This window comes from Urocampus carinirostris, chromosome 4, assembly GCF_059441175.1.
Source record: "Urocampus carinirostris isolate Australia breed hairy pipefish chromosome 4, RoL_Ucar_1.0, whole genome shotgun sequence".
Taxonomy (NCBI): domain Eukaryota; kingdom Metazoa; phylum Chordata; class Actinopteri; order Syngnathiformes; family Syngnathidae; genus Urocampus; species Urocampus carinirostris.
In genome coordinates, this window is record NC_142352.1 from 14,874,223 (window position 1) to 14,898,768 (window position 24,546).

Here is a 24,546-nt window from a genome sequence, read left to right on the forward strand (position 1 = left end):
ACAAAGATTTTGAAATCGGAATAAAGCAAACGTTTGATTTGAAAAAAAATAAAGAAAAACGAAAGTTTGTCAGCCACCCGGGCAGAGACGTTGTGTAAGTTGTACGCTCGACGTAAAAGATGCACGCTCCGGGCTGACGTTATTTCAGACACTGTTAATATATAAATTAAAAAAATATATTTTTAAAAACACACTACAAATGTAAGCAATTCAAGCAAAAATGTAAAATGTAATTTTCATTTAAAAAAAAATCTAAATTAGCTTTTACTTAATTATATTGAACATACTTTCTTAATTAAAAAAAAACAACCAGGTTAAAAATGATAGGTAAGCAAGTCCTTACACTTACCAGTAAGTCAAGTCTCCCTCTCCTCCAAGTTTTAAAGCCCAGTGTGTAATATTTAGTCGGTAATTAGCACGGTTGTCTAATGCAAACGTTACCAATGCCTGGAGCACAGCGTAACAGCAAAACAAAACCAGACAAACATGGCGGCAACTTCTACTATCTAAAAAAAATACAAATTGCTCAACTCATGATCTTTAATCAAAATTAACATTCGTATGATACTTAAAATATTTTCCCCTAGTATTCAAATCAATGTTGTTTTTTTTTACTGAATGAAATTTTCTACCAGTCAGAGGCACTAAATATTATGTTCTCCCCGGAGTAGTTTAACGGGATACCAGCAAAGAACTTTAAACATTTTTTACCCGGTTTAGTGTTTTCGCTATCAATGACCAGCAATAAATATTCTTGGAAATGTATTTATTCAAAGTCCAATGCATCTTTGAGAAATTTTCTTTACGTCCTCTACACACAATTCTCTGGACAAACAAAAGTTAAATACCAACATTGTATTGGCCCTTTATTATAAGAGATCTAAAATATTTTTGTAAGCTTTTTGTCATCCTAACAACAGCAGATGAAGAAACACAAGGATTCTGGTCAATTCCAGAAATGGACGGCATTCAGCACTGGTGGAACTTAAGGCCTTTTGCAAATGGCGACATCTTGAACTAAAAATCACACCCAATATGTGCACAATCACACAAATTGAACTAATTTAAAAAAAAAAAAACGTATTGAAAAACTAAATGATGAGAACTGTCAATAGATTGCAAGACGGATGCCTCATCTTAAAATTCAGCAGCTAAAAGCAGAACCATGATTGAAAAAAATGGTGTAAAAATACTCTCCAAACCTGGTAATTTTAGTAACCGATGGAGTACAATGCTCTAACTTAAACAAGTCTTTTACGACACCCATAAGACAATTTTGATAAAAGGTGTTAAAAATTGTTAATTGTATTTTAAAAAGGACAACAAAAGCCTAGTGCTGAAAACATTACTGACCATAACAACAACCTCCTTTCCATCTTGAGACTAACAACTTGCGATTGAAAAGCATAAATACAAATGCAATCGTCTCACGCGGGTATGCGTTTTTACAACGCATATGTAACGTCCGAATATATATATATATAGGAATAGAAACGGCAAGGGCACAGAAGCTTCCGTCCATAGAGAAAGTGATGTCATTCTGTGTAAAACATGGATCCACGATAAAAAGTGTATCTGACTGCATTTCTCATCCCAAAAATAGACTGAATATTTTTGGGAAATTTTACTTGTAGTAATATCGGGGGAACCGGATTATAAAGAAGAAGGATTTTGCAAAATATTGTCATATATAAGGCGCACCTGACTATAAAGCACATTAAACTGACACCAATGTAGGAGCTAAGATTGAATCAAGAAAAATGTCACAAACTGGGTTCCCCACTAAACTGAATTGACCTTAAATAGTAGCATTTCATTATGCATTTCCAAATTCTATTTAGCATATTTTGCAAAAAAGAAGGCACACTTTGGAATTATTGGATAAACTTGGAAGTTTTAAGGTACGACTTAAAGAACGGGAATTACCGTAGTGCATGTGATTTAAAACGTTATTGGGAACTTATGTTATTCGCAGAAAATTGCTGTTGATATTTTTTCCGATAAATTAATGTTTGTGGGTCCAGTCGTCCCGGACTTTTCGATCTCAAATTATTCTGAGGTATACTGATTGTTTAAACATTCTTTTACAAATGCCATTTTCAGGATTCCCAAACCAAAGTATGTACCACGGCCAATTATGACAGCGGTCTTGTTAAAGATTTTTTAGATTAAAATATCACGTAGCTACAACATTCTTGAGCATAATGCAAATGTTCAATTGTTCTGTACCACTGCGAATATAGACTTATTATACATCAATAATACATTGTTTTATATTTTTTATTACATGTTTTTTATCTTTTTAATTTGTCTTACTTCACACAGCAAGGAGAAACTCTCGTATTTTGTTGTACCGATATATAATGACAATAAAGGCCATTCATTCATTTTGGGAGTAATTTATGATTGCTAGCTAGCTGTGAGCTTGTTGTTTCATAATGGAAAATCTACGACGGCTTTCAGTTGTTTTTTAGGACATTTTTAGACCCCCCCACCTATAGGTTGACACTGTTGGACTTGCCCTTGATCATCACTAAACGTGTGTTGACGGTGTTTAAAATGGTTAGTGCAACTCTTCTACAAGGAAAAGAGAAGCGATAAATCCGGATACGATGTTGTGTATATACATGCAAACCCCTGACAATTCCAGCCTGAAAATTTCACCTCGTGGGCGTTTAATCTACGACAAACAAGTGTTCAAACATGCCGATTACACAGAACGACGTCACCATCACGTGAGACCTTGTCTCCCCATTCTTTGCCTACAAATTAGCATGGCTCGCCGTGTTAAGTCATATTTCCAACCCCCGGAGCTCAGTTCATGTAACAACTAGTAAAGAAATGGATGGAAATGATGAAACATAATACATCCAAAAGGTCCAACAACAGCAACATTTGCATAACGGCCATCCGTGATCAATAAAATTCCAAGTTAAATATATAAAAAAAAAAACATGCAGATACAGTCTAAAAATTACATGATCCTTCAGCTAGTGGAAATCGTGAAAAAAATGGCGTCGAGAAATTCAACATGGTGCAACTCTAATGAAAATGGCATATTAGATTTTAAAACGATTAAAGACTACAATTACCTTCCACATAAACTCGCGTTTCCTGAAAATCCTACAAGACATGCATATACGCAAAATACATTGATCGGAATATTAGTATTACGATATATATTTATTGCACCGTACTAGTTTTTTTTAACGCGTGTATGTACATTTCCGATGCCGCTCAGAAAACGAGCGAACGTGTCAAGGTGACGTTCGAGGTCCGTTGAGTGATCGGCGGGCGGCGGCGTGAGGTGAAAAGAGGCCACGGCTTGCTCCGTTCTGCAGGCCGGGTTTCAAAAACGATCAAAAAGCTCCGGTCCGACCGCATCGTTCCACTCTCGCGCTAGTAAAGGTACATGGATGCAAGGCACCGCAATACTGCTTCAATTCTGAGGTCGGTTCTTTTGAGCAAAGTCAGATCATAAAACTTCCTGGAAGGCATGGCACAAAGACTTGGGTTGATTATTCTTCCAATAACCAAGGTTAGAGAGCAAGTTTTAAGATTTTTTTAAAAAAAAAGTGTAAAATGCTGTCCAGGAGCAAAAATGTGAAGATGTAGCCTAAAAAGCCTGAACTGAAATTGTTACTTGAAGAGGGGGCTCCATTAGAATTGTTGTCGTCGTGCTGGTGGTGGCTCGGGACAGATCCTTTGAAAATATAGCAGAAAGATGCCCATACGTCCTTCATTGTACAAGAAATAAAAAAACAGTAACTCTCTCCACAGAATCCTGAGGTCTGTCATGCAGATGCTCTGCTGTGTCTGCCGTCGTGGTAATCCTATTGGTGTGATTTCTAGAAGGGGCTGTAGTCGGAAGGATACATGACAGGGAGACAGTTTTCTGTGAAGGTGGCACAGTGCGTCCATTTGAGGTGACGCATCAGCTAAGAAAGCAAAAACAATAGCAGGATGTGATTGCACAATAAGTGAAATTGCAGTTAAATAAAGATAATCAAATCCATCATTATCTGATTATAGCTCATACCTGAATGCAGTTCTTCATGTTCTCTTTACTAGGCTTCTCCTCCACCATCTTGGAGGAATATTTTAAGGCTCGGCCATACATCTTGTTGGCGAGGGCGTGTTTGTAGGAAAACATCAGCACCTAAAAAAACAGGTCGGGTTTTTTTTTTGTCCAATGTTCAGCGATTTTGCAAAAAATGTAGTCTTTTTTGACAAAACATTTAAACATTATTTCCACCGCACCAAACGTTTGTGATCCAGTAAACAACTGGGAAACAGCGTCCTTGTCTTTCGACGTTTTCACTTTACAGTGTGGAAATAAGATATTTTTAGGCCAATTTTTATGTTTTTTTTCCCCTGACTATATGCCATCAAAAAGAAGTTATTGAGGTACCGCAGCAGAGCATCAACATTATAAAGTTCTTCTCACACCACAGCCACCACTTTTTTGACTCATTGCCCGCTGAAGGGCGGGGTTACATGTCCCTCAAAACAAGGACTCCAGGGCCATGACCACCCTAAACAAGCCCAAAAAGGTGTGAAAACCAATTTTGCGACTTATCTTAGGTTAACTTTTTGTTGTTGCTGCTAAATGTTATTGCACTATTGTTATGATCCACTTTCCTTTTTCATTGCACTATTACCATAAACTAGGCCAGTCTCTAAGCACTATGTTGTAAATATTTTTTGCATATTTATCTCGAGAGTCTTTTGGCCTTTTTTCCTTATTAAATGTTTGCCCAGGAGTGCAATGTCTAATCTTAAGGGTTAGTATGTTTCACTGTGTAGTATCAATGTCGATAAAGACAATTAGAATCAATTACTTTGTGTCCAAAAACGTCTAGAATTCAAGCTTTACTGTGTTAGTCTGTTTGACGAGTTTAGTCTCTAAGATGCCAGCCTGCTATCGGTCTATAAAATGTTATGCGGGTCTGCAATTGGGTTGCATAACAGAACCATAATATTGCAGACACGCTATTGGCTCAACTACTTCTCACAATGCCTTTCTCTCTACCAGTTCTTTGTAAGAATTATGCTCGTACGCGATACAATATTGTACTTTCTGCACTGTATTTATCCACAAGGCTTGCAGTTATGATATAGGAGGTAGTAAACACATAACCATGCAAACAAAGCTTGAAATTATCAAGAAATACGAAGAAGGCATACAAACTGCTAATCTAAGTTACAAGCCCGTACAAACATAAGGACTATTTTTAAAGGGACAGTGTGTAATAATTAGTGCCTCACAGTGCCATATAGTGGTCAAATATTAAACAATGTACCTTTAAGGTTGCATGTCAATATGATCAAGTACTCACAAATACACAAAAGAAGTACAGAAAATGCACTTTTCTTTTGAAAAATATAAATTGCGTCAAAGTTGCCTAACTGGTCTGAAAAATCGCAATTTTTTCTTCATAAATTGTGCAGTGCAGCAATAAACTGACCCTACCTTGGAGTCGGTCAACTCCGCCCATTTTTGCACCTCCCAGAAGGTGTCCATCAGAGCAGTAGCCATACTTTGCGTAGAGTCATCTGAACTGCTCGCTTGCAGTTGGCAAATTTCTTCTGGGCCGCCTTGGCTCGTGGCCACAGCACCGCTGCTTTCCTGAGGCACGGCGGTCATGAGCTGGTCAGCAAGAGCGCAGCCTTTCCGGCACAAGGCGTCCAGCAGAGATGATTTCTGCTTCTCCATGTCACTGAAACACACACAGGAAGACCTTCAATAATAAGTTTCTCTTTTTTTAACTAGGGTGCAAACTAAAGATAGTCAAATCTACTCTTCTAATTGAAATCAAAGTATGTTTAGGGATCAACTGATATTAGTGATACTCTCTTAAACCACTTGGTCCAACTCAAATTGTGATAAAAATGGGACCAACCCAATACTCGGATCAATTTGACCCAATTGTTTGAGTTGTTATAAACAAAATGACCCTGGCTGTTTAATATTAATTAAATTTGAAGATTATAGTTCAAGCAAAAATACTTTATTTTTTGCACAATTCTTCCGTAAAAATATACTAAAAAGGATGGTTATTTTATGTAAAATTAACACAAGCAGGTTGTTTTTAAAAATATATTTTTTTTTGGGGTGCAACATTTTGAATAAATGACATTTTGTTGTGCATTTAAACAAAAAGTACCCAATTTCAAATAAAAATAATTTTTTAAAAATCAGGGTGGCTCCAAACAAAATTTCTCAGATTTTTGTCTTATAATAAATACTTACATTTTATTGACACTATTAAAGTAGAATTGTCTTTAACATTATTTGGCTATACAAATAAACATAAACATTGATCAGGTAAAGAACATATATTACAACGAAATTTGACGGAGCTCTCCAGGATAAACCTGTAACAAATAATCAAACAGGAAAAATAAAAAGAATGTTTACATGGGCAAAAATATTAACAGAATTTGTAATGATAATCTAAACTAATTTATAAATCTCAATGTGTGTGTGTTTGTATGTGACTTATAGGCTCCAAAATTGCTGAACCGATTTACATGAAAATTTACAGAGTTGTATTTTAGCCCTCTGCGAGTCTATTTAGCTATGTTTTGTGTCAAGGCACCCCCAATAAATAAACAAAAATAGATAAACACCTGCATCCGCATGCAAGCGTCTCTGAAGCTGCATATGGCTCTCTGGCACTCCTTAGTGACTCCCAGGCGTATTATCTACAAAACCATCCCCAACGACCTCGCCCAAGTAGAATGCAACACCAAACCGGGCAATGTCGGCCCATTACGCTTGTGAGTACTATAATGCAAGTAGTCCAACAACAAAAACTAGTAAACACAAAAAAAATACATGTATGGCAGGTGTTTGAGGACAATACAACCAATTCTGTTGGGGTCGTTTCTCCCAGATAAAACAGGACATTGGGTAAAATCAGCTCAAGTGGTTCTTTGGCCCATTTTTGACCCAAACTTGGGTTTGTTTTTTTTGTTTTGTTTTTGAAACAGTTTTTATGGTGTACATTGTACAAGCGTAATCACATACGTCTTAATGGTAGCAGCATCAGGTCGAGGGTCCGTCTTCATGGTGAAGTAAACAGCCAAGGCTGTCTGGTCGATGTGGGCGAGGACCACGTCAGCGGCTAAGATCACCTCCCCAAGACGTTTTGCACGCTCCTGAGTTTTAATTTAGCAATTAATGGTCACAGGAACCAATATATCATTCTGAAGAAAACCGAAAAAAAAAGAGATGGACGATGAGTAACCTTTTCAGAGTCCAGTTGATGTAGTCTTTGCACATGTAGAGGAAGGTAATCAGAGTACTTTTCCCTCAGCTCGTCATAGAGTGAACACGAGTCCAACCTAAAGTAACAAAGAAAAGATAGACAGGTTAAAGAACAACAACAGAAAAAAATACAGTGCTCCCTTGATTTTACGGGTTATCTGTTCCATAAACAACCGTAATAAAATAATTTCCGCAAAGTAAGAACCATATATGCACACATGTACACATATGTACGCAAGGAATCTGTCAACTTGTGCGGATTACAGCACATCGCAGTTTCCCTCATCAGGGATATTTTTGTACCGCACAGCACTGTGGGACTTGTAGTACAAAGACCAATGTACTCGTCAACTTCAGCTTACATGCTAAAAAAGCCATGTGTATAAGATGATTTCTCTGGGATATATAAGTTGTATTTCTCCCTCACCGTGAAAATGCTATGGTCTTCATATAGTGGATGCAACAGTTCTATCCATCCATATAGATTGTAAATTGATTTATGGAATGACGTTTGCAAATGCTTGTCCCGGAGGACGGATTGCTTGCATAAGGCATGTAAAAGGGTTATTGTTTGTCATTAGGCATCTGAACAATTTATTTGGATTGATACGATCAAAGCCCAAAAAGTAAAAACAGTTTTACTATTAGTTTAAGTGCACTGACGCACCTAAAGTGACGCTTAAAATTTCGCAAACTGATTAATTAAAGTAAATCCGCAAAAGTCAAAGCAAATTACGGCAAGGGAACACTAATTAAAAGTTGTTCAGGCTTACTTAGTCATCCACTGAATCTTTAAGTCTCTCATTGCCTCAGCAAACTCCTCTTTAACATCTTTTTCAGCATCCTTATCTTTTTCCTTCCCTCCATTCTTTGGCTTGTTGGGTGTTGGGATGAGATGGTAGATGACTGAAACAATGTCCTGTAGAAACCCAAACAATTATTGTTTAAAATAAAAATGAAACAAAACTTTTTATCTGCAAATTTCGCTCACACATCAGAAAAAAAACAAAAATATAACATGGTTATAACACACATCTTGCATGTCGAATCATTCCCAAAAGTGAGTCAAGAAGACAAGCCTTTGACCTTGAGTCACAAATAATTAAAAGTAAAAAAGCTTCATGATTTTAAAGGAGACGATCATTTTTGAAACTCTGTAACGATGCTATCGCTGCAATTACAGAAAATATGTATCATGTAATTCCACCTCAGCTACCACAACTTTCTCGAGTCGATTCACCACATAAAATAGACTCAAGTGCTTTGATCACTTTAATACCGTGTCTTGAATTTTATCATACCGACTTATCACCAAGAAGAAACAGATGAATCCCAATAGTCCGTTTACCGACTCGGTAATTTTCTGCACCACCAGATTTCCCCATGAACCCATTTGCAATGCCTCAAAGACACGTCAGACTACTTTGACAGACCGAATGGAAGTAGTAAAATGTATTTGAAAGGTAAGGAACGTTCACAGTCGGAGAGAAGTAAGCGCTACGTTGCAGTTTTTAATCTCGTCCAGTACCTTTTTAAACTTTCTTTGCCGTTTTGCAGAGGACTTCCCCTGGTGGTCAGAATAACACACAGTAAGGAAAAAACACAATACAGGCACACCACAAAGGATTTGTTTGCTTTAGCTAACATTTTGCCGTCAAGAATGAGACATTCATACATAAACTAATTTCAAACTTGCCAATACACCTGTTCACCTCAAGTTAATAAGTTCTGAATTAAGCACAACCAAAAACTTAAACACTACCCAAGCATAGGGACAAGGATACACGTTTTAAAGAGCTTAATGCCTGCAATACAATACAACTTATAAATCTACATCAGAATTTATATTGCGCTACATGTTGGTTTTCTTTGTCTCTTATAAATAAATGCCCTGTGACTGAGTTAAAGCAATTCCGCCGAGTTTGATCCCGCTGAAGAAAAAGGTGATAAGATTATTTATTAATTTAATACTCCGTTATTATAATTCTGTGTCTTGAATACAAATAAACATGACTACACTTGGATGTTTGTGAAAAACGCTGTATCCCATTAGCCCTTTTTTCTTTGTTTTTATTTCAATTGTATTGTGAAGTTGTGAATTTTGATTTCATTGAAACCTGGAATCTGGATGAACAAAAACATGTCATACAAAACGTCAACAGCTATAAAACATCATGTTGCAATATCCAAATATTGGTTGGTGACTGGTTATGACAGTTATAAAAGACTGAAGAGATCTTTTCTTCCTCATGCCAAGAGGCTCTTTAACTCCACCCGGCGGAGTAAAGGCCCACATTAAATCACACCCCCTACATTGCATATTACCGTACTTTTATTGCAGTGTGTATTATATGTAGCACTATTTAAATACGCTACAGTGGGTATAAGCACGTCACATTGGGTATTTGTATATTGTATTCCTTTTGCTTTATTATTGTATTGTTCTCAGCGAAGGGATGCTGCTGGAAATGTGAATTTCCCTGCGGGGATGAATAACCTATCTATCTATCTAAAAATGCAATATAAAATGTCTAGCTTGGGTAAAAAATTGCAGGGAAATTTCCACTTTTTATGATGGTCAATGACAAAGTGAACATAAGAGTCACAAACACTAACAGGTCAAGTTCACGCTGAAAATAAAACTAAATACAGAAATAACTAGCAAAACCAGTTGGGTGGCAGCACATGGTTACATATGATAGAAGATGTACGGTACGTCAAATGAGTGAGGCGTGGGAACATGCAGTGAGTACAGCATCAACCACTGGTTAATTGATAGACAACAGCAACAAGCTCCAAAGATACATTTTAGAAGAGGAAAAACTGGAACAAAAATTTGAAAGGACCATATTTCAACCCTCATCCTCAGGATCATTCCCTGGCCTTTGACAAAATACCTATCTCTATACCTATAAATGTTATTAATAAAACAAAGGAAGAATTTCTCAGTGATTAACATACCAATTTCAATACTCAAGATATTTTGGATTATGCTGAATTTTTTTGTAATGAAAAATAAAGACTTTGTGCTGATGCCAGCCATCAGCCAGCATTATATGGCTGACTTGTGGTATAATTATCATTTCATTATGTTTCTGATCAAAAGGGATATGTTCTGAAGACAAGGACTGTCAAATGGTCTTGAGAAAGAATGAAATAACTTACTGCTTTCTTGCCATATTCACTCTTAGCCACTACAAGAGATCCGGAAAGGTAACATCCTGGACTTGCACCTTTTGGAATCCTTAAGGAAAGATTTTGTGGTTATTTGTGTGTTCAGATTTGCTATCCTCCCTTTCAACTCACTTGTCATCCAGCAAGGCTGTGACATAGAACTGCTGTGAGGCTCCTGGAGACAGGGTGACAGAGTTTGCCTTCTTCTTGGCCTGAAGGGCCGCTCGGTGCGTCTCGTACACGTCTGGACTGAGTGTGGCGGACAGACGATGGGAGACAACAAAGGGCAAGTCTTTTAGGCGCTCCAGTTCGCTCGACAACTCGTGCCGCACCTGCAGGCGGACTGTGTAGTCGCCCTTTTCAAGCTTGAGCGAATACTGAAAGGGAAGAGAAAATCAGTGTGTTTGATAAGAAATAATGTGCAATTTTAAAGACCCTGAGATACAGTGTCCAAGCCGTACGACATTTTGAGTTTACAGTGTGGGATATGATGCTATTTGGCATGCCCAAAAAACTGACTTTGATGTGTTGGTGCGTATGACGAGCTATGTCTCTTAAGGTAGCCGTCTGCTCTTGGTTGACATCATAAAAAATATTGATCAGCTATTGGTTTGTGTCACAACATCATGAAAGTAAAGTATGCCATTGGCTGAACTACCCCCTACAATGCCTTTCTCTTATTTCATTCAGTTCAGAATCTCAAGTGGTTTGTAGACTTGACGAATCGGGGACACAAAGCTGTATTTTTTGCACTGTATTTTTGAGCAACAGGTCCCAAGTGATGCTAAAGGAAGAATCAAAACCTAGCTAACCATAAAAATGAAACTTGCAAATATCAGGAAATAAGAAGAGGGCACACTTAGCGCTACTCTTGCTAAGTTCCAGGGCCATAACCAATTTCAACATTGGGGTTATTATTTAGAATAAGGAGGCGATTAAAGCAGGGAAATCTTCTAAGGGCATGTCAACTATAAATTCACTTTGAGATTCCCACCTCAGAACAGATTATGGTCATATCAGAGGTCAACTATAATGATAATAATAATTCCAAAAAAAAAACTACCTGATGTGGATATGCATCTCCAGAACCTAATAATCTCTTATTTTGATCAAACATCATCCACAGTTGACTGTCAAACTCAGACTCATACAGCAGCTCGCAGAGATATGGGCAGCTTGGTGTGACTTCTCCACTCTTTGGCTGTATAGAAAGAACGTTATGAATGCAATAAGAACAAAACTTTTAGAAATCACACATGTTCAAAGGCAATGGGGATACCTGGTGAAAACTGTAAGTAAGAATAATTTCGTAAAGTTGTCGGTTGTTGGGTAGAACATCCCTCCCACCCAATGGCTTAATTTTTGATGTAATAGGCCTGGAGGAGAGGACAAAATTACACCCACGACAAACTGGCACATGCCAATGAATACAGCAAGAACTTACCGGAGAGGCTGAACCCAAGACTTGAGGGTAATGGTCGGCGACACTTCTTCGTGTTTCAACGCAGATGACAAATCGAAACTTGTAACTCCCTCAGAAGCATGCTGACCAACAAGGAATATTAATGAGCAACCAATGCTGTATAAAATACAAGGCTGCTTATACATGTCAATGCCCAACTCACTATGTGCAAGGGTGATGGGGAAATACTGAGACCATGGAACGAGATGTTATAGTCTACTGTGACATCTCCCAGACTTGCCCACCATCGGGCAATGCAGAGTTCAACAATTTTCCCGGACTGAAGTGAGCAGGGACAATACATTGGGATTAGTTACCAAACAGTCAATTAGAGTATAATCGAGTCAATTATGACAAAGATGCGATGCACACACCAGCACAGAAAAAGCTTCAGTTAGCGAACCCTTCTCCAAAAGTGATGAAAACTTATAGAATTCGTTCGCTCGGTATGCTTTCTGCTTGATTAGGTGCACCGCGTGTAGGACAAACTTCGAGGAAACATCTCCTGAATGATATGTCAGTGTGATCTCTGTGGAAGAGTAAATAAAATATACAGATATTAAGTGATACTGTTCCAAAATATAAAAATGAAGCACAAGACAAGTCCCAACCTGCCCAGGATGCTCCCTGAGGCACAGTGATAAAGTGTCGTTTGATCTGTCCTGGTCTGAAGAGGACGTCACTAAAACGCAACTCGTAATTTCGACTCTCTGTCACCCTGCCGGATAAAAGAAAGAGAACAGGGACTAGGTTTACATGCTGGCAATAATCTGATTGAGGCGGATTATTGAATTTCTGGAACAATCTGAATGAAATATTAACATGCCGAGAAACAAACGAATAACCCAGTATATATGGTGTTAGTATAGCCACGTCATTTCTGCATTTAACATTAGACATTAAACAAAGGCTGATTATATTCATGTCACTCATTAAACTCAACAAAGTACCGTAGTAGCAATCCGAAAATGAAAGAAATAACCCAACCATTGCAATTAACAGATCAGACAGCACTTGTTTTCAGCCAATCAGAACGCGAGGCAGACAACTACCTGGCCCCTTTTGTATGACGGATTAGACATGCTAGACATGCTAGCAGCTTCACGATCAACTCAATGTATATAGGAATGATGGAAACGGAAACAAAGTTATTTGTTCTAGGGTAAGTGTTATTGTTATTAGGCTGCTATTGGCTCCGTTAGTTGTCAGTGAGAGAGGTTTGAAAGTAACTGCGCCCGCTTTACTTGCACTTTCTCTAATAGATCACTGCGCCTTCATTAGCATATGACAAAAACAAATACAAGCAAAGGTGGCGTTTCGTAATTAAAGTAAAACTTTTCAATTATTCTATCATCTATATACCATTATCTGTAGTTGGTACAGAGGTTCTGACTTCCTAATGATTGCCAACATTTTGCATTGACTCTTACAAGGGTATTATTGTCTTTGGACACCTTGATGCCATTAATATAATTCTGTATATAATAATTGAGACCCTTTTCTGCTGTTTGCATAAAAGGGAAGAAATTATATAGCAATAAGTTAAGATAATCCTTTTTTCGTCTCACAATGGGGAAATTTCTTTTGTTACAGCAGTAAGAGAATGAATAACAGCTAAGAATATCAACAGTATAAACAAGTATTTAAAAATTAAAACATAAAAACCAGAATATTTCCAATGCCAGGTGTGCAAAATAGTTAAGGTAAAATGCAATCAGGAATAGCGACTAAAGAGTCCCCCGTTGTTCCGTGTGTGATACATAGATACCATTACTATAGTAGACGTAGCTTAGCGCTGTCTGTCAGATCTAATAATTAGAAAACTTGCAGTCAGACAAATACCTTAACCCCTTAATGTCAAGGTCGGCTGCCGGACTGTTGATAAATACGTGTCTGTACGATGTAACCAGTCACTGAAATATGTCATGCCACATATCATTGGAAAGCTTAACCTCATGAAATTCAAGATATGCTGACCATTTTTAAATTTAATCATTACAAAAATGTCAAGATCAGTCTGAACAAGTAGTGAGATCGGGGCTAAAACAAAAAAAAAAAAATCAGCCCGAGTCTATCAACCCAAATCCGCCCAAACTCGACAGATTAACTTGATTTGATAACTGAGCCCAAAAACAAACCCAAAGCTCAATTTCGCCGCCGAAGTAAACACGAAGCTTTACTTGAGCCGTAAGTAGTTCAGCGCCGGAGTGTGCGTTTTGACTGAACTAAGCAGCTTGGGGTTTATTTGGGGCCAAGTCCCTCAAATTTAAGTGTGCACTGCAAGAGCAACGCTAAAATGTACAGTTCGGCGCCAAAGTGCGCATTTTGGCGACGTATAAAGAACAAAAGTGAAAACTAAATGACACCAAAAAAAAAATTATATTTTGCAGATTACAAGTGCCAAGGACTAAAATATTTGGCCGAAAGCAGAAAGAATGTTTGGAAGGCTTATAAGCTATTGGCGAGAAGCGGAAATGATGTCTGACGTAAAGGAGGTGATCGGTAGGAGCGGCACATTTTTAACCCCAACGCAGAGGATGAAATGTTTTTGGATTGAGTGATTTGCAAGTTAAACTGATAGTTTGGTAAGCATGTTCTTTATCTAAATAATTACTTGAGCAAAAGTAAGCGCATGCTGGGCAGATCCTCAACAAAGGGAAATAAAAATGTAAAAAACGGCGAGTGAGAATCCCAGCCGTGTAACGTAAAACTCTTTCTGAAAATACAATGTTAATTCATTCACTGCAGACTTAATGATTGACATTTTAAGGCCCGGGCTCAATATCTTGCCTCTAGTCTGAAACGAGATGCCAGGAAACTATAAAGCTGGTGTACCACACATATTACGTCCCCTAGTAGTCATCAAATGAACTTAATGTCAAAAATGGCTTTGTCACAGCCAGGACAGTCCGGAGAATCTGACCGTGTAAACTATTTACTCCAAAACACACAATAATGCGGACATATAAAAAAATCTGCCTAAAAAAATGTCTGCATTGTTGAACTTTCCTTGTTGTAATCGATTCGTTTCGCCACATAACTTCCGTTTACAAATAAACAGACGCATAAAATTATTTGAATTAGGATGTTAGTCTCTGTCTTTTTGATTGACATCACTCTGCCAATAGCAGGCTTTTTTTCTCAGTCCACAGCACGCATTAGCTAATGAGGGCCTGTATTGATAAAACCAAGATCGCTTTTTTTAGCTTTGAATATCTTTAGCCAGAAGTAACAGATTCAGATTGGTTAGCAAACCTAATTTGATGCCATTTTCCGGGGGTGTATTCAAATCAGAGCTAAAAATAAACGTGTGTTAATGCAACCTTGGATCAATTTTAGGTGTGCACTATCATTGATTGACTTCTTGGAAGTCAAACATTTACAACTCTATTAAAATGTCAAAATAGTGGCAAATGTAAAAAACACAGTTGCTGGTTTTTAAAGCCGTTAGCTTGTTGTCTCCAAATGACCACTTTTTGAAACAGCTAGATCTCCCCTTACAAAATGTGTAAAATACAATTTTAGTTTTTCAGATTGTGATCAAATTTGACAATTTACCAGGTAAGGCTTTAAGCGATTGTCTTACCTGTGTTCTCGCTAAGATGACCAAAATAAAATTCAGGCGAGAATAAAAACCTTCTATTTCTGTGTGTTACAACTCAATTTACTCAATGTTAGTAGCACTTGCAGTGATTACTTCAGAGTCTCAGCTTTCAAAAGAGACCAAAACCGTCCATATTCTCCAAACGGTTAAAGAACAGCATTCAATTTAATTTAGGTACATCTTGGATTGGGATTTTAGGCTAATTTTACAGGAACATTAAGGGGTTAATCAGAATATTGTGAGTGTTTATATGGCTTTACATTATCAAAACTCTGGCAATATTCCGTTTACAATCAAATGATTGCCTGCATATAAACATACCCGGCGGGACACAAAATCTTACAGAAACCAGTTATTGAAAGCGCAAATACAAATGATCATCTTACTCGGTTGGAATTATAACTGTGATGGGGACTCTGAAGAGCGGCCCACAACCAGGTGCAGCTGTGTCATAACCACATACCTGAAAAAAATATACTGAAAGTTACCACAAATTGTTCTACAATCATCACAAAGATATTTTTCTGTGCCTACCTCCGTGTAATGTACTCCCTCCCTTAAGTCGTTAGGATCCACACGAACGTTGACGTGACGACATTGATTCATCAGCTCCAGGTGAGATGGGCACTGAACCCATGAAGCTCTACACGTGAGGGCCAAGTGTAGCTGTAAGGATATTCGCTCACTGTTGTCTGGAAGTATGCAGAAAAACAAAATGGGGAAACCGGACCACATGCAACATAAAAAAAATTCTGAGAATGCAATGTTATTTCAATCACTGACTTTAACAACTATAGAGGTCAAAGTTACATTTTCCCACAAAAGAATATAATTTGAGATGATTGGACCGCTGCACAATTTAGGTCAATCTAATTTGATGCCCAGTGTTCTTTTCCATTAGCAACCATACACACAATTACTTCATTCTCGATAAATAAGTCAAGTAAATGGGTCAATTTGTTTGAAAGAACTCTCAAAAAAGGGTTCATTTTGTTTTCAACAAAACAAACCAATTGGAACTTTTGGTTTAAAATAACCACCCAAAATGGATAATTTCATTAAAAGAAAACCTGGGTCATCAGTTAGGAAGACAAAAAAATGGGTTGTTTTTGAAGAACTATTAAAAAAAAGTAATAGATTACATTTTTTGTCAAAATGACCACATAGCTGGACCATATTGACACCGGTAATGGATCAGTACACTATTTGACCTAATTTAGATTGTTTTTTAACGGTGTTGACAGGGAATGAGTAAAAGGTTTAACAAATGTTGTCTAACACATTTACAGAAAAAAAAGTTATAACAGTAAAAGGTGCAGATGCAGATGACATTCCCAGAATAAAACGTTAAAATTCTGCATTTAAGGCAAGTAGAGAAATAAGTAAACGTACCTGTGTTTTCAGGAAATATTGGTTCAATGCCTACTCCGTGATCTGACGGGGACAAAAGTTGTGCCGGATCCCTGAGGTAGATGCCTCTCTGGGTTCCCACGGCTACTGAGAAACCCAGATGACTGGTGGGTAAGGCTTCAGTTTGTGTGAGGTAGTCTAACGCCCTGTCCACCTACCAGGAAGAGATTGAATAACCAGAGCAAAATAAAATGACAAGAAAATAAAATAAAAACCGAGTCGGTTAGGCAGTACACACTTGGGATACGGCATCCCCGCCTCACAACGTTTCCACGTTACGGTGTGGTATAAGATTTTTTTCCGGCCCGTCTTTACACGATTTTCTCTACTATTCTACGTCCACAACAAATTTGCATGCCCAAAATTTACCAAATTTAAACTTTGCAGTATTCGGGCATCATATGAAATGCTGCTTTGCGATTGATTTGCATCATGGTATCAGAGATTTTTTTTCATTCAGTTCCGGATCTTGCGTTCTTAGTACATTGATTTTGCGAGTTTGCGATACAAAAATGTATTTATTCGCTCTGGGTCCCAAGGCTCGTTGTGATGCTAAAGGGAGAGGCAAAAATATGACAACAGAGGGAACAAAGCTTATCAGAAACATGGAGAAGGAATACGCATTGTTACACTTGCTAAGGAATATTGCCGCAATAAACGATGAAGACTATTATTAAAACAAGTCAGTGATTAAAGCAAGTAAATTTCCTAAGGGCATGACAATTCCTTGCAGGTAGACAGTTTAAAGTAATTTTAACCTTTAATCCGCGTAACTAATTCCATAGGTTTCTATTTCCTCGCTAAACGGCAATTTTACTTTGAAATCTTCACCTCAGATCAGATTATTGTCGTATTCCAGGGGTCTACTCTACTATATTCTAAAAAGCCATCAGTACCTGAATGATTCCATGGCCCTGTGCGAACACTTCAATGTCATCAACCTTGAGAGCCGTGTTTTCCAGAGCCCTCCTAACTCCAGGAACAGAGGGTTTTATCCCCTGCTGTTTCAATCCTGTTTCACAAAAGGAATCTGTGAGACCCCCTTCAAAAAAATCAAAAAGTCAGGCATCAAGTCTTGACCAACCGGAGAGGACGAGAGCAATGCCTCCACATGCGTTCGGGGAGGACATTGATGTGCCGTTCATCAACTGGGTGCCACGAAGAGTCCAGTTGGGTACAGACGCAATGGCCCCGCCTGGGGCACTTATGCTGACCCCGAGTGCTCCGTCTGTGCTTGGGCCTCTGGAGGACCAGGTGTACTGGTTAGGAGGCAGCTTCTCTCTCAGAGAATATTCTGCCACCATCATGTCAGGGGTCACGTAGGCTCCAACGCCTATAGAGATGATGCATGTAAACAAAACTTTGGTTCATCTAGGTCAAAGATTTGCTTGGTCAAAAATGTTTAGGCCGGAAAGCTTTAAGATCCTGATAATCTACCTATGACACTGCTGGTGGTCCCTCCCGGACAGCCCACTGTGGAGAGGCAGGGCCCGTTGTTTCCTGCGCTCGAAACAAATATCACATTGTGCTTTTGTACAGCCTCTGTGATGACTTCACAAATCCTCCTAGGGAAAAAAAAATAGGTAAACATGAAGTCAATTGATGCCTTCTTTTTGGGGGAAGGGGGATTCTTTGAAAACACGTACCCTGAATTGGGCCAGTGGGTGGCTTCCCCATAACTGTAGTTCACTAAGTCACACTTGTAGTTGATCACTTCAATCATCTTTGGATTGGAGTTAGAATCAAAATATGAGGAAAATCATGTAAAACAATTATCAGCATTAACTGATATCTAAATCCAATTAACTCACCGCTCGAATAAGTCCTGTCCCCGTTTCCATGGTACTGAGTCGAGTGTCACCAATTTTCAGAGCCAAGATCTGAGCACCAGGCGCGACCCCGTTTCGCTCTGGTTCTTCTGGGAAGTAACCGGCTGCGATGCTTGCTACATGTGTCCCGTGAGCGCCTTGCAAAATACACATTGTAATTTAGTCTGGGAAAAAAAACACTAAACCAGAACTTAAATTTTATTTTCAACAATGGTATTTCAAACTTTGAAATACTTTACCTCCACTTGTGACAATGCAAAGCGTTGTTCCCTCATCATAAATATTCACAGAGTAGTTTAGCATCTCAGCATTTCCTAAAGTTGCATATTCTTGTGACTCCTTGTAGGAACTTAAAACAGTGCACTGGGACAAATCACCACACTCAGAAGTGTCCAACACAGCCCTAATCAGAAAAACAGTAATTTGTGGACATTTGAAGGACAACAGAAACAATGAACACAGCCCACGTTGGTACTTACCTCCAAGTGACACCGTCATGCCAAAGAACACAGTCATACACAGGACCGGGATCACTGTATTTCTTTTCTAAAGAGACAAGCAGCTCTGATTGACTTTGCAACTCTTCTCTCTGTAGCTTTTCCAACTGGAGACACAAGGCAAGATCAATAACATGTGTTTCAAAAGATACAACCTGTGCTGGATCATTCTTATTACCTGTGATGGCGTTGGGTGTGAGAGGTCAAACTCTTCTGTCCTGCGACAGGCATCGGCCAGTGCTGCTCTATGTGAAGGGTCCCAAATCTTCTCCTTTCGCTCTTTCTGCAAAGTAGAACAGTGTTATTGTTCCGCAACAAGGCTGCCCAATTATCTGCATTTACTAAAATTGCTGTCACTCTGATTAGCTAAGTAGACAAAGAATTAGAGTTGATTTTTCCTCACAGACTACTCTCTTACATTTTAGGTCCTGACTTGTGAGGATACAATTAATGTAGACTCCCAGGTTACGGCGTCCCTACTCTACGATGGTTTTGCATAACAATGTGGAATATAATGTTTTTTGGGCCCCTCTTTATGGCATTTTCCCCAGGTGTCGTCTTCCCAAAAACGTATAACTTTAAAAATTTGCGGTGTATATGCATTTGTAGAGTTATGTTTTGAAGATTCCTGGCTGCAATTGGTCGATCTCAGATAAAATACTTGTCTGCTTTTGAATTGCGTCACAGCAGCCGATATGGTATTGGCTGAACTCCCACCCACAATGCCTCACTCTCTCTCCCATTTACTTCAGAATCTCGTGTCCTTCGTAAAGTCTTTTTCGAGATACAATGTGGTAATTTGAACTGTATTTATTAGCCATGGGTCCTAACACTTGCAGTGATGCTGAATGAAACTGATAGAAACAAGTCTTAAGATCATCAAGAAATACGGAGAAAGCACACAGATTGATACCCTCATTGAGTTGTATCAACAAAACCAATAAACAATCAGGACTAGTATCCAAAATAATTTAACTGAATTGTCTTAATTGTCATTGATATACAAGGTAAATAAAATGTCATTTTTCCTTTACATGTATATTCATTTTTAATGCTATTTAATCATATGCACACAGTACACTTAAGTAGTGCTCACCATATACTATTTTGTTATTTTAATGTTTTTATATGGGGTACCAGAGGTTAGGAGGGCATTAGCTAATTAATTACCATGGGTTTCGATTCACAGCTATAAGGGAATGTCTCTTTCCCATCCCTACCTCTAAACGGATTAATGGCGTATTCTGGGCATTACAGTGTAATAAAACAGTGCTACATTTTCTCACCTGTATCCTTTCTTTAAGAGCCTTGGGGAAGAACTCATAGCCGTTTTTAACTCCAATGTGATACTTCCCTGATGGGTTGACCCAAGCAGGAGGGATCTGGAAGACATAGAAAAAGCACACCGTGAGATACATTTTTAGGTTAATTCCAAAGATATATGAATACGTATACAGTACTATATGTTGTTGTTTTTTTGTACAATGTCAGGCCTACAAATAAATAGATTGTAAGAGACAAACCTTTAGTATTCTACCAGATAGACCATTGATTGTCCCTTCTTTTGGCTCCACCACCATGGACATGTTCACATCTCCGCTGCCTGTTGTGTCGATGATATCTATAATCTTTGGCTTACCATCTGTTGTCACCTGAAGATGAAGACAAAAATCTCACTTTATTCCACTTTTTGATATTTTGTGTAACTTTATCTGTATATTTAAAACAAAATATCAATAAGATAACTATAACATTTTGCAATTAGTAAACAAATGAAGGGAATTGGTTCGAAAAATAATCAGGGATAGATGATTTTAGTGAAGTCAAAAACATGCTTTTTTTTTATTATCAAACTATGAAATACTCTAAAAAGCATTGAAAGCATGGAGATTTTTTTTACAGAAAAGAACAAATTACAGAATCCTGAACCTGTAAACTATGTTTTAAATAAACAACTACTCTCTAAAACTGATTAGCACACTACTGATTAGCATGGAAGGCTACCAGTAGGAAATTCAGTTTTAAAACAAGTTGTTACCATGTTACTATTACGTTATTATCAGGTTAGTTTCAGAGGTCAGGTTAAATAGGTTCACTCAACCACAAAAATGACTTGTACAAACGGACAGAGTGGTTAACTTATATACATTTCTAATTCATTTTAGAATCGCAGCTGTCTTCATTGTGATTGATTACAACAATGTCTATATCGTTCACAAACATAAAAATGCAATAAAATAATTAATTGTAAAAATATATATTGAGATAGATGGGCAATATTTACAGGGTAGTACTTGTAGATTGGCCTAATCAAACAAACTAAATTGATCTTGTATCTTAAGACACAGATCATGTCAATTATATCCCATGCCAGTTAGAAATCAAATTTCCCAGGAAATCACAAGGACTCTATCAGCTGTGAGCTATTTTTAGAACCAGTCTGTGGGATACTTAGTTATTTTCAGAGACTGTCTAGTGCCCACAGACACTAAGTTGGTGACCCCTGATTTATAACAACAGTCATAGTGAGTAGCTACAGTTCCTTTTTACAACTAACCCTGACACACTGACGATTCAGGAGCATGAAGTAAGCCGCGTGCTGAAAACTGTTAACCCCAGGAAGGCAGCTGGCCCGGATGGAGTACCAGGCAGGGTACTTAGGGACTGTGCCGATCCGCTGGCTGGGGTCCTCACGACCATCTTCAACCAGTCCCTGTCACAGGCTACCGTCCCACCCTGCTTCAAAACCTCCACCATCATTCCCATCCCCAAGAAGTCAGCAGTGGAAAGCCTCAACGACTACAGGCCTGTCGCACTTAAGCCTGTGGTCATGAAGTGCTTTGAGAGGTTGGTGTCCCAGCACATCAAGGACTCCCTGCGGCCCACACTGGACCCCCACCAGTTTGCCTACAGGGCAAACCGCTCCACTGACGATGCCATAAACACAGCACTTCACACCGCGCTGAGACACCTGGACCACTGGGGGAGCTACATCAGAATGATCTTTCTGGACTTCAGCTCAGCCTTCAATACCATTATCCCGTAGATCAGACCTGGGCACTCCGGTCCTGGAGGGCCATACGTCCTGCCAGATTGTGAAGTTTGCTCTTCTTTAACTCAGGTGATACAAATCATAACCTCGTTAGCAAGCTAGCAAGTGCTCGTTAACGATACCGGTGATTGGAATCACCTGTATTGGATCAGAGAAACCTCAAAAATCATGCAGAACATACGGCCCTCCAGGACCGGAGTGCCCAGGTCTGCCGTAGATCCTGGTGGAGAAACTCTCTCACTTAGGACTCTCTTCGTCAATCTGCCACTGGATAATGGACTTCCTTTCAAACCGCCCACAGTCCGTGAAACTCTGCAACCACGTCTCTCCCACCTTAACACTGAGCACTGGCTCCCCCAGGGATGTGTACTGAGCCCCCTGCTTTTCACCCTCTACACCTCCGACTGCTCACCGACCCACCTCACAAACACAATTGTTAAGTACGCCGACGATACTACCATAATAATACCAAATATTAGATCGCTTGCTCCTAAAGCCATTCTTGTTGATAATATTACCTGTGCAGCAGTTTAAGCCTCTTTGTGATTAGGGTTATACAAATAAAATTGACTTTATCTTCTTTGTTTTCTTTTATCCTAACTTAAAATGTGAACCTGGAGTGCCACGTCCAATTTCTTTGTCACAATATGTTCAACCCATTTTGTAACAATGACAATAAAAATATTCTATTCTAAAATAGGCTCAGCAAGGGCATTGTGTGATTTACAGATGTAAGTTACAGGCCAATTATAAAATAATTGGTTGTGTTTTTGAAAACACTGATCACATCAATGGTTTCTCATTCATTTTAAAAATCATCATGACTCATCACTGGTGAGAATTTTCGTCACGGTCCGAGTCACAGATCATGTCAATTATATCCCATGCCAGTTAGAAATCAAATTTCCCAGGAAATCACAAAGACTGTATCAGCTGTAGGATATTTTTAGAACCAATCTGTGAGATACTTAGTTATTTTCAGAGACTGTCTAGTGTCCGCGAGCACGACGTTTGTGACCCTTGATTTACAGTAAAATTACGTCACAATAAAAACAACAGTCGTTGTGAGAAGCTTCAGTTATTTTCTTTTTTTAAACTTAACCCGTTTTAGGTTTCATTTAATCTGAAGAAAATAAAATAATCACTGTAATAATTACGCGTCCAAAGAAGTCAGTCAAATGAATAATGCTAAGAGTAAGGCTAACTTACATTATCAATTATTGTAAACTCGAATTTATCGTCAAAAAAATCGTAAGAACGCAAAAACGAAGCAAAAAATTGTTCTATGTGTAAATTAAATCGTCAGCTTTTCATTAATTATACTGTCGCAGTATATTTATCTTTTTATTTACAAAGACCGGCTAGCTAACTAGCTAATGACTGTACAGATTATGAGGCCTTTCGCTACTGTAGGTTCGGTTAGCATGATGCTAACTAGCGGGTCGATTTGTACCTGCATGCCGGGCGCTCCTGGATCGACCCCGGTGTCCATGATGGCGATGAGGACCCCCCGGCCATCGTAGTCCGAGAAGCGACTTAGGTAGGACAAGGCGCCGGTCTCTTTTTTGGGGAGAAGGCCGTGGAAGGGGAACGGCTCTTCGGCTGAATAGGTAGCCATGACTCGAAGAGCGAATGAACGATATGACGGACAGTAGAAGACAAATGCTAAACTCAAGCGTTTAAAGGGCTACGACATTACACGTCGACGTCACGTGACATGTTTGTTTTATCTTTACACGACATCATGATATGTTTTTAATAATATTTTGAGCTAAATAAAGTATAAGGACTGAAAACTTGGTGTAAAATGCCAAAGGAGTCACCAAATTAGTGTGTTTATGAATGAAAATATCCATACTTTAATTTCTTGTTTCTTTTTTTAAATTGTAAACTATACTTCCTCTTAAAGTATAAAGAAAACCTTAACAATTAAATGCTTGAATAACAATCAAATAATTGAATCATTATATGTTTTTATGAAATAAATACACAAAATTAGTCTGTTTATGAATTAAAATATATTTACTTTAATTTTTTTAACCTCTCAAAGTAGTCATGTTTCAAGTCATATTTATTTGTATAGCCCTGAATCACAAAGAGTCTCATAGGGCTGCACAGTTTAAAGACTATTGCAAACTAGCTCAGTAGCCTAGATGGTAAGGCGCCCGCTTTGAGACTGGGAGGTCGGTGGTTCGCACCCCGGCCGAGTCATTCCTAAGACTTAAAAAGTGGTCGGCGGCGCCCT

At 38.5% G+C, this 24,546-nt stretch overlaps 1 protein-coding gene across 2 annotated transcripts; it reads right to left on the minus strand.

The window, feature by feature from the left end:
• Positions 1–1,826: 1,826 nt before the first annotated feature.
• On the minus strand, positions 1,827–23,958 carry tpp2 (tripeptidyl peptidase 2). Of its 2 annotated transcripts, XM_088333735.1 has the most exons (29): positions 23,755–23,958; positions 20,773–20,901; positions 20,536–20,631; positions 19,428–19,532; positions 19,232–19,356; positions 18,992–19,155; positions 18,735–18,889; positions 18,570–18,646; positions 18,361–18,488; positions 18,008–18,256; positions 17,820–17,935; positions 16,906–17,077; positions 16,048–16,205; positions 15,900–15,976; positions 12,521–12,627; positions 12,284–12,438; positions 12,073–12,189; positions 11,892–11,992; positions 11,727–11,823; positions 11,511–11,648; positions 10,580–10,824; positions 10,439–10,517; positions 8,802–8,840; positions 8,047–8,192; positions 7,254–7,350; positions 7,034–7,164; positions 5,474–5,720; positions 4,040–4,159; positions 1,827–3,938 (listed from the first exon to the last, which is right to left on the minus strand). In XM_088333735.1, the coding sequence occupies exons 1-29, from the start codon at positions 23,917–23,919 to the stop codon at positions 3,849–3,851; spliced, it is 3,825 nt and encodes a 1,274-aa protein (XP_088189861.1). In that variant the 5' UTR covers positions 23,920–23,958; the 3' UTR covers positions 1,827–3,848. The 2 variants fall into 2 exon arrangements, with proteins under 2 accessions (XP_088189861.1, XP_088189862.1); XM_088333736.1 differs by lacking the exon at positions 8,802–8,840.
• Positions 23,959–24,546: the final 588 nt, after the last annotated feature.

Bases quoted from the DNA above. Each gene is read 5' to 3' on its own strand.
- tpp2 (XM_088333735.1), bottom strand. From the start codon at position 23,919: ATGGCTACCTATTCAGCCGAAGAGCCGTTCCCCTTCCACGGCCTTCTC. The intron at 20,902-23,754 runs GTACAAATCGAC...CTTCATCTTCAG, and splicing joins CAGGAGCGCCCGGCATGCAG to GTGACAACAGATGGTAAGCC. The intron at 4,160-5,473 runs GTAGGGTCAGTT...CTGTTTTTTTAG, and splicing joins CGGAGTTGACCGACTCCAAG to GTGCTGATGTTTTCCTACAA.